This window comes from Abramis brama, assembly GCF_963993115.1.
Source record: "Abramis brama genome assembly, chromosome: 12".
NCBI classification, from domain to species: Eukaryota; Metazoa; Chordata; class Actinopteri; order Cypriniformes; family Leuciscidae; genus Abramis; species Abramis brama.
In genome coordinates this window covers 38,240,055-38,255,778 of record NC_139974.1, presented here as the reverse complement: position 1 = coordinate 38,255,778, position 15,724 = coordinate 38,240,055, and the positions used below count along the sequence as shown (strand labels likewise).

Sequence of the window (15,724 nt, the reverse complement as noted above, 5' to 3'; positions counted from 1 at the left end):
GTATTTTATTTTATTTTTCCTTTGGGGAAAAAAGATACGGCCATTTAATTAAATATGCATTTGTTTTCAAGGTAGGTTTTTGTGATATACAAAATGACTCACATTTTACAAGTACAATTTCATGACATAGTTAACCTATACAATGTTTACTTTTCATGAATTGCGATCAAGCTCAATCACAATCCTGTTATGGATAGCTGCAAATATTGCAATATTCATGTGCATGTCTTGTTTGCAGACACTGAACCAACTTATATAAATATACATACTGTGAACTAATATATAACAATCATTCATTTTCCACATTGAATTACTGTTGAAACAAAGGCAGTATTTTAAACATTTGTTTAATGGAATCTTTTTACCATGTACTCTGAATAAAGGCCATAATTGATTCCAATATTGATACTGGTGTCTTAGTTACTTATAATTACACATCTCCGGGGGGGGGGGAAATATCCATTAAACTGTACAACTATTGAAAACAAAGCCTAAAGTGCAAATTATCAGATTATTTATTTAATATTTATTATCAATTACAAACCATTAAAAAAAAAAATAACATTAACCTTAAACACATTATAATAAGTCACATTTAACTGAATTTTTCAGCATTATTACTTAAGTCACATGATCCTTCAGAAATATTTCTTCTTATAAATACGTTCTCGTTCATTTTGAACGTCTCACTCCATCATTCTCTGCTCTCTCCGTTGAGTAACACTATTGACAGTGTCAATGAAGTTTCCTACGACACTGTTGAACGACTGCAACATGGAGACTCCCAGTTCGTTGCTGGTCTCGTTGATGTCAGGATCGTAGGCTCCAAATAATGGAGTGCAGACTTCTATGTGTCTCTTCCCCTCCCTCTCTAGGATGCCAACAAGTTCAGTCCTGGCTAGCTGGAACTTCTCCCTGTCGTAGTTAACCAGCGTCCTATCGTCCAGCGGGTAGGTGGCACCTTCGGGATAACAGTCACGAGGGACGGGCAGCTCAACGTATCTGTGGCACAATACAATCTAAATTAAGTCAGAAGTAAACACTCAAAACACTAAAAAGTTAGAGGACCTATTATGCTCTTTTACAATGTCTTGGTTTTGGCCTGTTTTAGAATAGGTTTTCATGCTTAAAAACATTATTTCCCCCATATTCTCCATTGTTGCGGCTCCTCTCTTCCCAGTCTGTCAGTAACACTCTGTTTAGTTCCTGTCTCTATGAAGCCCCGCCTTCTGAAAAGCACACTGTGCTCTGATTGGTCGGCTGGTCCAGTGTGTTGTGATTGGTCAACTGTGCGTTTGGGAAATGTCGCGAATCACTGTGAATCTTTGGGTAGCCAACAAATGGACTCGATTCATAGGTTTTCCATCCGATTCTGGAAAGATTTTTGCAAATTCAGGATGATTCACAGAATTCGATTAACGATGCATAGGATAATTTAAATGCTTCCATCTTTGAAACACTCATTTCAACATACTACGATTTGGGACACACTGGCTGCATCGAAACTCCATACTTTCCTACTATATAGTAAGCAAAAAACAGTATGTGACAAAAGTAGTATGTACCTGGATGACCTACTACTTCCGACGAGATTCTGAAGTGTGCGTACGATGGACACTTTACTATCCCATGAGGCCACGGGAGAAGATTTGTGAATGGAGGTGAAGCAACAACTGATGCTGGTAGGCCACATGATAATGACAGAATGAATGGCGAATGTAGTACATCCGGATTTTTAGATTCATACTATATAGAACATACTTTTTTTAGTGGTCGTGAAGTATTTTGTATTCAAAATAAGTACCTACCGGTACTCAAATCACATTGGAGTAAGCGATCGCGGCCTATTTAGCCTCTAATTTCGAATACTATTTAGGACAGATTGTATAAACTGGCACTAGTCCCGTTCTATCTATAGTCTTTGTTCCTGAACTCCCTCATTGCATCCCAACAGTGACACTGATATATGACCCTGGACCACAAAACCAGTCACATGGGTACATTTTTTTAAATTGAGATTTATGCATCATCTGAAAGCTGAATAAATAAGCTTTCCATTGTTAGGATATGATGATATTTGGCCGAGATACAACTATCCAAAATCTGGAATCTGAGGGTGCAAAAATAATTAAAACATTGAGAAAAATCTCCTTGAAAGTTGAAAGTCCTCTCCTGGAAAGTTGGCGATTTATGTTGCCGATTGTGCTGCATTCACTCACAAAAATAAATGTTTTATATATTTACGGTTGGAAATTTACAAAATATCTTCATGGAACATGATCTTTACTTAATATCCTAATGATTTTTGGCATAAAAGAAAAATCTATAATTTTGACCCATACAATGTGTTGTTGGCTATTGTTGGCTATTTTCTCAATGTTTTAATTATTTTTGCACCCTCAGATTCCAGATTTTGGATAGTTGTATCTCGGCCAAATATCGTCATATCCTAACAATGGAAAGCTTATTTATTCAGCTTTCAGATGAAGCATAAATCTCAATTTAAAAAAATTTACCCATGTGACTGGTTTTGTGGTCCAGGGTCATATATCAGTGTCACTGTTGGGACGCAATGAGGGAGCTCAGGAACAAAGACTATAGATAGAACGGGACTAGTGCCAGTTTATACAATCCGTCCTAAATAGTATTCGAAATTAGAGGCTAAATAGTTCGTGCGACTTATGACTGTTTTTGTGGTCCAGGGTCCACGAACACAATAACTCCCTTTGTGCTTTGTAACTTTGCAGAGCTTTTTCATACTCAAACAACAACATTAGAGTTGAACATGTAAAAAAAGCATAATAGGACCCCAGTGAACACACAGTCTGTACCTCAAAGCAGGAAAGCCCAGAGCCAGCGTGTTGAAAAGAGTGCGCAGGGCAGCAGTGCTCAGTGGATTACCCAGGATCTTAAGCTCCTGTAGTGCGCGACAGGGTCTCAGTGCTTGAGTGAACATGTCCAGCGTCTCGTCGTCCAGTCCACACTCCTCCACGCCCAGACTCGTGAGCGTGGCCGAGCAGCGATACAGAAGCTTCCGGAAGGTGTTGGGGAAGACGTCCGCCACCGCATGGCCGCTCAGGTCCAGCTTCACGATGTGCTCACTGTGCAGGCTGTTGGCGAAGTAGGCCATGTCCACTACGTTGAGACTACAGTTCGCTAACTCGATAACCTGCAGCGGAGTGTTTAGTGGACTGGTGAAACAAACAGATTCAAGTTACTCAAAACAAGCGTTTAGGAATAATCTCGCATAATGGAATTTACACTAAATGCAGCTAATAATAATAATAATAATAATAGGCATGCTATTATTGAATTGCATACTATACAATATTGTTTTAAATTGTAACAATATTACACAATATTTCCATTAAGATGGACGGATGCGTATTTTGATCAAATAGATGCAGAATTGACTTCTTTTAAAAACAAAAAGTCAGAGATTTACACTCTTGCATTAACCAATGTCATCAGATTAGAGTAAGTCACATCTCAGACATTCAAAGATCCAACAATCACTGATTCGATGTTCAATCGGCAAAAACGAGAGCCGAACAATGGCGACAGACACCGACAGAGTTAACACACTGATATTAAAACTATTAATATTTAAAAATAGAAACATTTATAAAATAATTTGATATAATTAACTCTGTAATAATAAATAATTAACTCTGCAAATTTGATTAAAAATACAACAAAAACAGGATTATTGACGAATATTATTACAATTTAAAACAACAGTTTTTCATATATATTGTAAAATGTACTTTATTCCTGTGATCAAAGCTGAATTTTTCAGCATCATTACTCTTTATTACAGTCTTCAGTGTCACATGATCCTTCTGAAATCATTCTAATATGATGATAACATTTATTTTAGTTTTTCTATTGTCAATGTTGAAAACCGTTGCGCTGAATATGAATAACATAAAATGAATAAAAGTATTAATATCATGGTACAGATCATGTTTTGGCACCTGTATGACATGTGATGTTATGACTGTTATAAGACACGTGCACTGCTATTTACAGCGATTGAAGAACATAATGTTTTGCCAGGGTCATGTCCTGGCCTACTTAGAGTTCGCAATGGGACAGCTGTCTGCATTCAGTCGCACAACAAACAGAGTGATTTCAACAACAACAACACACTAGACAACATGGGTTGATAACAAACCTGGTATTATCAACCCATGTTGTCTAGTGTGTTGTTGTTGTTGAAATCGCTCCCTGTTTGCAAACCCTCAAATAAGATTCTCAGATCTTACATTTAAGTGAAGAAATACCCAATTCAAATGTTTGGGGTCAGTAAAAAAAAGTGTATATTCACAAAAAATGAAGCCCGCAACAGTTTTCAACATCATCATAAATGTTTCTTGAGCAACAAATCAACATATTAGAATGATTTCTTCATCATGTGAGTCAAGTCAAGTCAAGTCAAGTCAAGTTTATTTATATAGCGCTTTTCACAATACAGATTGTATCAAAGCAGCTTCACAGTATTAAATTAAAACAATACATCAAGGTTTGTTTCTAGTGGAAAACGTCCACGTTTGGTAATGCTGATCAATAGTATTGTTGATTGATTAATTAAATTAAATATCCCCAAATATCCCCAACTGAGCAAGCCAAAGGCAACAGTGGCAAGGAACCGAAAAACTCCATCAGGTGACCTAATGGAGAAAAAAAAAACTTGGGAGAACCCAGGCTCAGTCGGGGGCCAGTTCTCCTCTGGCGTTTATGAACTAGAGGTTGGATTTAACTGTAAGATTAAAAGTATTATATGAATGCCTGGCTGAAGAGATGCGTCTTTAATCTAGTTTTAAACTGGGAGAGTGAGTCCGAGCAACGAACAGTATCAGGAAGACTATTCCAGAGTTTTGGAGCTAAATGTGAAAATGCTCTCCCTCCTTTGGTGGATCTGGATATCCTAGGTATGACCAAAAGCCTCGAATTTAGTGATCTTAAAGAGCGCGATGGATTATAGGGCGATAGAAGATCCGTTAAATAGACTGGAGCTAAGCCGTTTAGGGCTTTATAAGTCAGTAGCAATACCTTGTAATTAATACGGAACTTTATAGGTAACCAATGTAGTGATGATAAAATCGGTGTTATATGAGCATATTTTCTTGATCTAGTTAGAACTCTAGCGGCGGCATTTTGGACTAACTGTAGCTTGTTTATTGAGGATGCAGGACAACCGGCTAATAAAGCATTACAGTAATCTAGTCTCGAGGTCATGAATGCATGAACTAACTTTTCTGCATCAGAAACTGATAGCATGTTACGTAGCTTAGCAATGTTTGGAAAAAGGCTGTTCTTGTAACATATGAAATATGATTTTCAAAAGACAGGTTGCAGTCTAATATAACACCCAGGTCTTTTACTGTAGAGGATAAAGTAACAGGACATCCTATTATGTTAAAGTTGTATTGTGAGAGGTTCTGTGGGCGGTTTTTTGAACCGATAAGTATTACCTCTGTCTTGCCTGGATTTAATAAAAGAAAATTGCAAAATTAAAATATAAAATATTACAATATTGTTTTAAATTGTAACAATATTACACAATATTTCCATTAAGATGGATGGATGCGTATTTTGATCAAATAGATGCAGAAGAGACTTCTTTCAAAAACAAATAAAACTTTTGAGCGCAAGTCTGAGAGATTTACACTCTTGCATTGACCAATGTCATCAGATTAGAGTAAGTCACATCTCAGACATTCAAAGATCCAACAATCACTGATTCGATGTTCAATCAGCAAAAACGAGAGCCGAACAATGGCGACAGACACCGACAGAGTTGACAAAACCCAACAAAGCGTCTGTTGCCGTCTGTCTGGGTTTGTCAGTGCAGTGTGAATTGGCTTTAAAGAACCTTTTGTGCAATGGAAATGTTCCATAGATGTTAAAGGTTCTTCATGAAACCATAGATGCCAAAAAAAACACCTTCATTTTTAAGAATGCATTCTTTAGTTTAGATAGTTCTCAGCGATATGATTTTATTATTTGAGCCGAACACAATCCTAATATCCTGGCTCTTCCCAGCTTTGTAATGGCATTGAATAGTGTCCGAGTTTTTGAAGCTCCAAAACTCCAAAAGCTTCCGCCGAACTTGACTCTCTCACGAACACAATCATACACGTCACACGCACAGCCGTTGCCGGAAGCCAGGCATCACTGGAATCATTTGGATTTATTTCTTTTTGGAGCTTCAAAAACTCGGGACAAAATTCAATGCAGTTCCAAAGCTGGGAAGAGCCAGGATATTATGACTGTGTTTGGCTGAAAGAAGAAAGTCATATAGGATGGCTTGAGGGTGAGTAAATTATGGGATGATTTTAATTTTTGGGTGAACTATTCCAAGTCTTTACCTCAGCAGTCTCCTCAGATGTCCTGTAAGAGTGGAGAACCCCAGATAAAGCTCTCTCAGCTCGGTCAGTCCGCTCATCAGCTCTCCCAGAACTCCCATGAGCCCCTCGTCATCCGGGCCCAACCGGTGCACGTTCAGCGCCTGCGCAGGAAAGGTGATGGAGCGCAGCTTGGGGAACTTCAACTGGGACAACATCACCTCGATGTGCGGAGCCTCCAGATGTACGTTGTGCACCACTTCCAGCTTCTGCAGGCCGTGCGACTCCACCAGCTTCAGGAGGTAAAAGAGGTTCCTGAGGCTCAACGAATCCACACGCAGGCCCACGAAGTGCAGTTTTAACGGGCAATGTCTGCGAAGCAACAAAGCCTGAGCCACAATCTCGTTGTTCCGTTCAGTAACAAAAGCATCCATGCGAACATCTACCTCCACTTTAAACGCTGATGGTGATGGTTGACCCTCCTGCATGGTCGCCATAGTCTCGTAACACATGCGGGTGAGAAGCTCGGTTCGTGCCCAACGCCCGAGGGTCCGTCCACAGGGACATACCTGGTGTTCAGTGTCTTGCAGACCCGTTATATCCACCACACGTAGCTTTTTAGCATATGTGCTAGGAGCTTGAAACACATAGTCCCTCAGACCCGTGAGAAAGGCCTCCAGACAGAGCCTGCATGTGCGGGACGTGAGATCCTCCGGACAGTCCGCTGTTCGGCCCAACAGTTTACGCAAGTTAATCTCTGTCAGAGGCCACGTCTGGACCAAGTCGTGGAGCATTGATGCCTCCTCACGCAGATAACTGGCCTTAAAGAGGACTGGGTAGAGATTGCAAGACAAGCAGTGGAGGTTCTGACACGCGTTTGGGCCGGTTTGGACGAAGCCCTCGGCTGCTAGGAACTTCAAGCTCTTCATGGCTTTCCGTCAGCTCCCGAGATCAAGGACACTTCGAAGAGCTGTCAGCCTTTAGGAGTTGTGGTGTGTTTCTTCCGCCCTCTTTCAAACAACATATACATATGGGTCAACTCAAGAAGAGAGCCGTACTTGGCGAGAGCATGAGGGAGGCAGTCGAGAGGGGGTTCGTTATTTATAGAAGCAGCTGTCTCATGCTCTCATGGTTATCAGACAGAGGTTAAACAGCCATTAGATTCTGGACGGCTGCTAAGGAAAAAGAAGAAGTGTCTTACCTGTGCTTATTGACCATCAATAAAGACAACAACATTCTGTGGCTGTAGGAAAAATCTGGTATTTTCTGGGTTAACCATTGAAAAAGGATCTATTGTCAACAGAGTAGCAAAGCACGTTTACACAACAGTCACTTTAAAATCATCATGGAATCTAAATTTATATTCTTATTTATAGCATTTCTTCTCTTCTCTGATGACGTGTTTACTGACGCGAGGGCGGGGCAACCTGTCACTCATATGAGATCGACCAATAGAGAGCCTAAGTCCCTCCCCTCTGCTTCCGGCTCATGGGACCTTATTTCGGAAAAAAATATGTATGGTAGTCAATGGCGAGAGACAACTTATCTTTTTATTCCGTCTGAACTGTGCCCTGAATTACACATATGATGTTTGTCAATTTAAAATATAATTATGAAAGTCAAGAAAGTCGCAGTTTGTCATAAAACAGAAGAGTAACATTTAGTTTTATGTGAAAATCGCTCAATGAACTACATCTCTCGTCTCGCACTATATGTACGTCACCATTGCTCGTATGTGTGCAGTCTGGTACAAAACACTCAGGCATGACGGCGTAACGTTACGATTATAACGTAAGACTATAGAAAAAATGACAGACGTTAGCTTCAGTAAAGTTAGCTTCATTCACTGAGAGAAAAGGTATGACGTCACATGTGCGCCTTTTGGGTTTGTAGTCTTTGTAATTACGTATTTTTCACATTCTTATACCTCAACAGTTTTACATCAAACTGCGACTTTCTTGACTTTAAAATGTATCTTTTAAATTGACAAACATCATATGTGTAATTCAGGGCACAATTCAAACGAGATCAAAATATTTGTTGTCTCTCGCCATTGACTACCATACAATATTTTTCCGAAATAAGGTCCCATGGTGTACCACCTGAAGGGGAGGGACTTAGGCTCTCTATAGCAAACCAGAACCATCCAATCAACTCCCCATTGACAAAATCAAGCCTATATTTTATCTTGTTCCAGAAGCCCTTTTCACTTGGATATACCTCACAATAAGGAAGAAAATTATATTGCAACTTTCTGTTGGGCAACGAAGCGAATTTGCTTGACCAACTAGAACACGAGCAAAGTCTGCATGGGAAACTTTTATAGTTGTGACTTCTTTTGCAATCACATTTACCGTTGCAAATTTCCAGTCCTATTTTAACAGGAATCCAAATGATCAGGAGTTTCATGCAAGCGTGGTAAAGTTCCACGCGCAGATTTTGCCCGTGTTCAAATTGGTCAAGCGTATTTGCCACGTTGAACAACAGAAAACTGCTTGGTTTTAATGCGATTTCACTATTGACAATGGACTGTGGGAATTTCGCTGTGACCACACCAACCACATGGATTTCTAAATTTGTAATTTAATCTTTTATTTTGCTTGTTGACATCATGGTTATATCCAGAGCCGATCCTGACCTCCCTGGGGCCCAAAGATAATGATATTAAGGGGCCGTCCTACTTGACCCATGAGCCATGGAAACCATTTGCCATTGCCACACCTGACACCCCAGTGCTCCCACTACAATCCTCCCTACTTTAACTAGTACTAATGAAAACGTCATTCCTGATATCAGAAATAGACATTGTTACTAGAAAAAGTATATTCTTAATATCAATAATTCACATTTTAAATAGTACAAATGTAATTATTGATATAAAAAAATGCATCCTGTGAATGAATAAAAGCTTGAATAAATGGCTTGTCATTGCATGTCACTGTGTTTTAAATGATAAAAGCAATACTAACATTTTAAATGCAATATAGCATATAATAGTCCAGTCATTTTATGAAAAAAGGTTGAACAAATTGCAACAGAAGCAAACTCAACTGATTTTGTATCCTCAATATGTCCTGAGTAAGTCCCGGAGAATCCCATTAGGGGAAAGTTTTGAAAAAGACCCAAATATAGCCTATTCATACGCCTATTCATTATTTTTCTTACGTGAACGGTGAAATTTTTTACCTTTACATATCACCATGAAAATTACTGAGATGATTACTTACATCAAGACAAACAAAAAATGTTTGTTAACATGGACAAAACGGTGCATAATCTAATTATGTATGTGCTAATTTGCATAATATTAATTTATATATATTAACTGATCCAAATATTCATAATCATTTATAACCAGTTATTATTGATTATTAATATTTCGTAGAGCTAATTTGCTATAACTGCTTGTGCCATATTCCAAGATTTGCATTTAAAGTTACATTTTCAGTTTAATGTAAAAATCTAATACTGACTGATGTACACAGTAAAAATATTTGTAATGTAGTTCTATTGTTAGTATATGCGGTGAAAAACTGTAAATGTTTTTAACATTGCATTATATGTAAAAGAAATTGTGGTAATACCATATAATTTACGATTAAAATTAAACAAGTAAACACCGAAGACTCCTTTGAGTCGTCTGAGACCAAGACCTCAGTGTCACTGCCATATGAGCCACAGAACAGTCCTAATTAAAGGGATACTCCACTTTTTTTGGAAATAGGCTCATTTTACAACTCCCCCAGAGTTATCGTGTACTAAGACCGACGGAAAATGTAAAGTTGCGATTTTCGAGGCTGATATGGCTAGGAACTATACTCTCATTCCTGCGTAATAATCAAGAAACTTTGCTGCCGTACCATGAGTGAAGCAGGCGTAATGATATGACGCAGCGCCTGAAAATAGGTCTAATCATAGATATCATATATAAAGGCTAGATGTCTCGTGCTCGCTGCTGGCCAATGGAGGTTGACGTCCGCACGTGGCGGCCATCTTGCCACAGTGTGCTCGCTCACTTGTTTAATGGTGCATGTACTTTTAAATAACCATAACTTGCTCAATTTGCTACCGATTTTCAAACGGTTTGGTTTGTTATAAACGTCAGAGATGTAGTTATGACACTGCATACATACAGTGCATACATATGAATAATTATAACATACATGTTCAAGCATTCGGAATTATAGCCACGTTAATAACGTTTGTAAGAAACCAAACCATCAAGATTTCAGCGAGATAAGAGGATTTGTGTGCATGCTGATCACTCACCTTAATGCACAGCTTCACTGTGACAAGATGGCCGAACGGTGATGCCGGAAGTGACTGCGCCATAAGACATCTAGCGTTTATTTATGATATCTATGGGTTAGACAAACTTAGTCCCGGTCACGTTGGAAGTTACCGAGCTGGGGACTATTTTCAGGCGCTGCGTCATATCACTACGCCTGCTTCACTCATGGTACGGCAGCAAAGTTTCTTGATTATTACACAGGAATGAGAGTATAGTTCCTAGCCATATCAGCCTAGAAAATCGCAAATTTTCATTTTCCGTTGGTCTTAGTACACGATGTAACTACAGAAGAGTCAAGTTTTAAATAGGAAAAATATCGAAACTCTTTGGTCATTTTTATGAGAGAGATGCTAATGGTCCTGTCCGATTCAATGATCTATGCTAAGCTATGCTAAAAGTGGTACCGCCAGACCCGGAGTTCGGCTGAATGGATTCGAAAACGGTAAAACTCAACTGTTTAACTCTGGGGGAGTTGTAAAATGAGCCTATTTCCAAAAAAAGTGGAGTATCCCTTTAAACCCCAAACACACTGGAGACAGAAAGCGTACACGTGTCCTCATTTAATGTCTAAGATTGATTCAATGTGAATGCATTCTGTGAGTAAAATTAATGAGATTTGGACTACTGATGCCAAAGTCTCACTTTCTGGAGACTATTTTGTCTGTGATGTACAGCAGAAATGAACACTGTGTCAACTGGTAGCAACATGCTTTTATCAGAAGCATCAAAAAATCTGAATTATTACTACAACATCTAGCAAAGCCACGTGTATTCCAATGAATGCAAGTAACATTTGCATTCATTTTCAGCTTTTATTTGTCTTGCACAATAGACTTTAGTAAGGGTACGTGCCATATTTTACATGTATAAGACTATAAAAGATAGGTTCACACCAAGGACGATTACTATAATATATGTTCCTTCAGCTGCTGCAGGTTCCCTTAACAATTGATTTATCAAACCATTTAAAGCATTTTAAACACTTCTCTTTTCTTATCTACATCTTTAGTGAGATATGGTCATCACCAAGCATCTTAAAGAAGGTGGGTCTATGCCTCTTTGAAATCTAAAAACAAATACACATAACTCTAGAAAACTCTAGATCTCTGCATTAGACATTTGGTGCACACAGCATCAGTGTCACTCATTACAAGTAACGAGTTACGTAATCTGATTACTTTTTCAAGTAACTAGTAAAGTGACGCATTACTTTTAAAAATTTACAACAAAATATCCAAGTTACTTTTTCAAATAAGTAACGTAAGTTACTTTGTTTTCCCATTTATTGACTTCAAAGCTCTCCATGTTGAGACAAATTGAAGTGCAGAGGGTGTGTGTGTGTGTGTGTGTAAACATGATGGTTATTGTAGTTCTAGACTAAATGTGAGCGTGCATTTAGTCATCTCACTTGCACACAAAAAAAAGATTCAGTATTCCTCAAAATGAATAAAATCTGTGAAATGCAGAATCAGAATACTATGCAAACATCCAATAACTAAATATGTTTAATAAAACATACATTTTTATGCATTTAATCTCACTTTATTGACCAATGTACTTGCTTCTAACCTTTGATGATTCAGTTAAACCATAAGCAAAAATGACTATAGATTTTTTTGTTTTTATTGGTAAAGTAAGCGTTAAACTTTCTTTCTCCTGCGTCCTATTCTTCCGTTATGCAGAATAACAGCAGCTGAAAGGTTTTCTTGAGCTGCTACTGTACGGCTTGCATTTGCATTTCCTTCAGCCTGAGGCTTATTATTTCACTTTTGGTGTGAAAGGGTCTTTACATTTGCCCAAAAATACAACTTTTTTGTTATAAAAAAACAAGCCCAGGTGAAAAAAAGTAACATAACTAAGTAAAAAAGTAACAAAGTAACACAATTAGTTACTTTTTAAGAATGCTATATTGAAATGCATTACTTTTCAAAGTAACTTTCCCCAACACAGCACAGCATCACCACAACAATCCCTTCAGCTGAACCACTCATCTAGCAGCCTTCATCATATCACTCCTCCCACTAACTACACCTCCAACCACTTGCCCCCATTTTCCCATCACATCCTCCCTCTACATTCAAAACCAGTAACAGATGTGTGTTGGGGCTGCACTCAGAGACCCTGCTGTTCTGGCTGCCGGCCATGTGCATTTCACACAGTGATGAAGGAGAGAGAATGAGAGCAAAGGAAAAAGAGGGAAGAGACCCAACACTGTTTAAATAGTGCGGAGAGGACCGTTCGATGCATGCATGCCTTCAGAAACTCAACTGGCAGTCTAAAATGTGAAAATGATCAAGACAATTTACATTCATTTGTGTTGATGACTGACATTTACATTTCTTCACTGCAGTTAACAGTGCAAGCTATAGCTATGCAAATTTTCAGTTCACTTGACGTTGCAATCACTATATTCCACTTAAACAACAGGAACACTTGCAGTTTGTCCACCATTTTATCATATATCAAAAAACGTATTGGTTCTTCATAGATATCAGGTCATACAAATAAAGATAAACCTAAAGTGCAAAATACAGAATGTCCAAATCATTAAAGTACATTCTGGACAACATTTTACAGCAACAATGTTTGTTTAATAATAAACATTAACTCACATCACATTACATAACGCTAAGCAGATCATGTGCAGGAAATTATAAAATGTTGTAATGTTTCATGATGATTTAATAAAAGTTGTGATGAAGTGTTAACAATGGCTGTTGTACTCATCAACCAATCAACACTTTACAGGTTTAACACAAACATGCACTTTGTACAGTGAGAGTTAATTAATCTGAACTGCTTTACCTGCTTGTTTCTGTCCACTTCACCCATACAGTCCTTGAAAGCATCTCCTTTTGCGACACAAACGTCCATTTAATAACCTTTTTTATGTACATGCCAGAAATAATTAAGATGCACACTTACCCTCTGGATTTTCTCTTCGTTTACACGAACAAGAATGAGCATGAAGTAGCTTGATATTGCATCGTCTAGCATGTTTTACCCAAAGTGTCTTACCAGGTTTCGATTATTTTCCAAGCCTTCGAAAATATATTCCTGAACTACCTTTTCGGTTCTCATGTCTCTTCTTAAAGAAGAACCTTTAATGGGAGATTCGCTTTGATTTCGCAACTGCTTGTTTTTCAGATTGAACACAACATAAACATTTTAGTATTGAGATACCTCTATCCAGTTTAATATCAGCACGATTTCAGTATTAAATTGGGGAAAGTTAACTTTACAGCATTTGACTGTACAAAAATAACAGCTGCAATGCATTTAATAAATCAAATAGCCATTACATTGCAGCGCCCTCTGGTGGCGTGTCGAAATACAGCAAGATGTCACGAAATAGGAAGATGTGTATCAGGTTTTATACTTTTTTTTTTTCTCTGCAGCATCATAATGTTTAGCTACTCCAAAAAAAATGACGACAATTACTTTACAACTTTACATAAGCTCTTTGTCAGTTTCATTAATGGTATGATGATACAATACATGTTCATTCTTTTTGTCATGTTTAATATTATGTTAGCCAAATTAATAATATAAATTTGATACGTGTCATGTTCATACCGAATAAAGATAATTTAATAGAAGAGATGGTCATATGCGCATAACAGTCTCATCCATTCCTAAAGCATGCAGTCAATCATATCAATTGATTAAACTGCATTAAGTTGCCCACAACAAGGTAGGCCTATGTGCATTAAATATTGCAAAGGGAGTCACTATAGACACAGACAAAATACACACTGAAATTTGACTATTTTATTTTTTAAGAAATAGAAGAAAAAAAAGAAGAAAAGGAAAAAAAAAGTGTGTGTGTGTGGGGGGGGGGGGGGGGGGTTAAAGCAAATGCTTGACTTTCATAATAATAATAATAATAATAAATAAAATGGAGAAAAAAACACTTTCTGAAGAGATTTGGTTGTCATCCTCGGGATATAGCCTGTTTTATTTTTGAGTAATTTTTTATGAGCTTTGCAGTTTTGTACCTTCATTACAAGTCACAATAAATGCACTAAAAATACTTCTATAATGCATAATAAAAAGGCTTTAAGTAAAGTGTTAATCATAAACAGCTTTCCAGAAATACTCAAGAATCACTCATCAGAATACTCAAGCATTTACGCCATTAGTATCTGTATCCCCTTCGAGCATATTATTTTTAATACAATTTTAATAAAATATAGGCAAAAATATACATGCTCACTTTCGGATAAAATTTAATTAATCTGTTTTAATTAGTCAGTTGGAATCTGTTTCAGGCTAATCTCTGAGACACCAGCGCATCACCTGAACAAGTGTGTCAGACATGTTCTGTTTCTCTGTCTTTTTTAGTTTCTAGTAGTTTTTATTGTCTGTATTTGAGTTCTAGGGTGCGTCTCAATCTGCTCCCTAGTGCAGTAGTCAGGGCACTGATCAGGGAGTCGGCCATTTTAAGTGCTGTGTCAACCGCAACATCCTTCCTGAAATGTTTGTTGCCTAAAAAAGTCCCACAATGCACAGGGAAACCCAGGAATAATTTATATAAAATCATTTACGTAATGTTGCACGTAACAAGTATATGTAACAAGCAAAGTATTTATCAAAATGTACTTTAACAAAATAATAAAGATATCCGTTCTGCTGTTGTTCATAAACACCGGTAGTGATGTTGTGCAATGAGGATGTTATCAGGTCGCCACAAATAGTCATTTGCAAAAAAACGGTTGCATCCGAAATCACATCCTTCCCTATTCTATAGTAGGCGAAAACAGAATGTGACATAAGTATGTCCGAATTCACAGTTCTCATTAAAGAGTGGGCAAAAGTACCCGGATGACCTACTACTTCCGGTGAGATTCTGAAGTATGCATATGATGGACACTTTACTATCCCATGAGGCCACGGGAGAGGATTTGTGAATGACAGAGATGCAACAACTGATGCTGGTAGGTCACATGATAATGACAACATGGCGAATGTACATTCATACTATATAGAACATACTTTTTTGGTGATCGTGAATTAACCCTCTGATGGTCAGAAATAATTTTCTGTTTTGAATTTTTAAAAATCACAGCTTCATCGGAAGGTT

General features: G+C 37.8%; 1 protein-coding gene across 1 annotated transcript; it reads right to left on the bottom strand.

Moving 5' to 3' along the window:
• Window positions 1–3: 3 nt before the first annotated feature.
• Window positions 4–7,690, bottom strand: lrrc14b (leucine rich repeat containing 14B). Its single transcript, XM_084131938.1, has 3 exons — window positions 6,375–7,690; window positions 2,832–3,191; window positions 4–1,002 (listed from the first exon to the last, which is right to left on the bottom strand). The coding sequence occupies exons 1-3, from the start codon at window positions 7,277–7,279 to the stop codon at window positions 687–689; spliced, it is 1,581 nt and encodes a 526-aa protein (XP_083988064.1). The 5' UTR covers window positions 7,280–7,690; the 3' UTR covers window positions 4–686.
• Window positions 7,691–15,724: the final 8,034 nt, after the last annotated feature.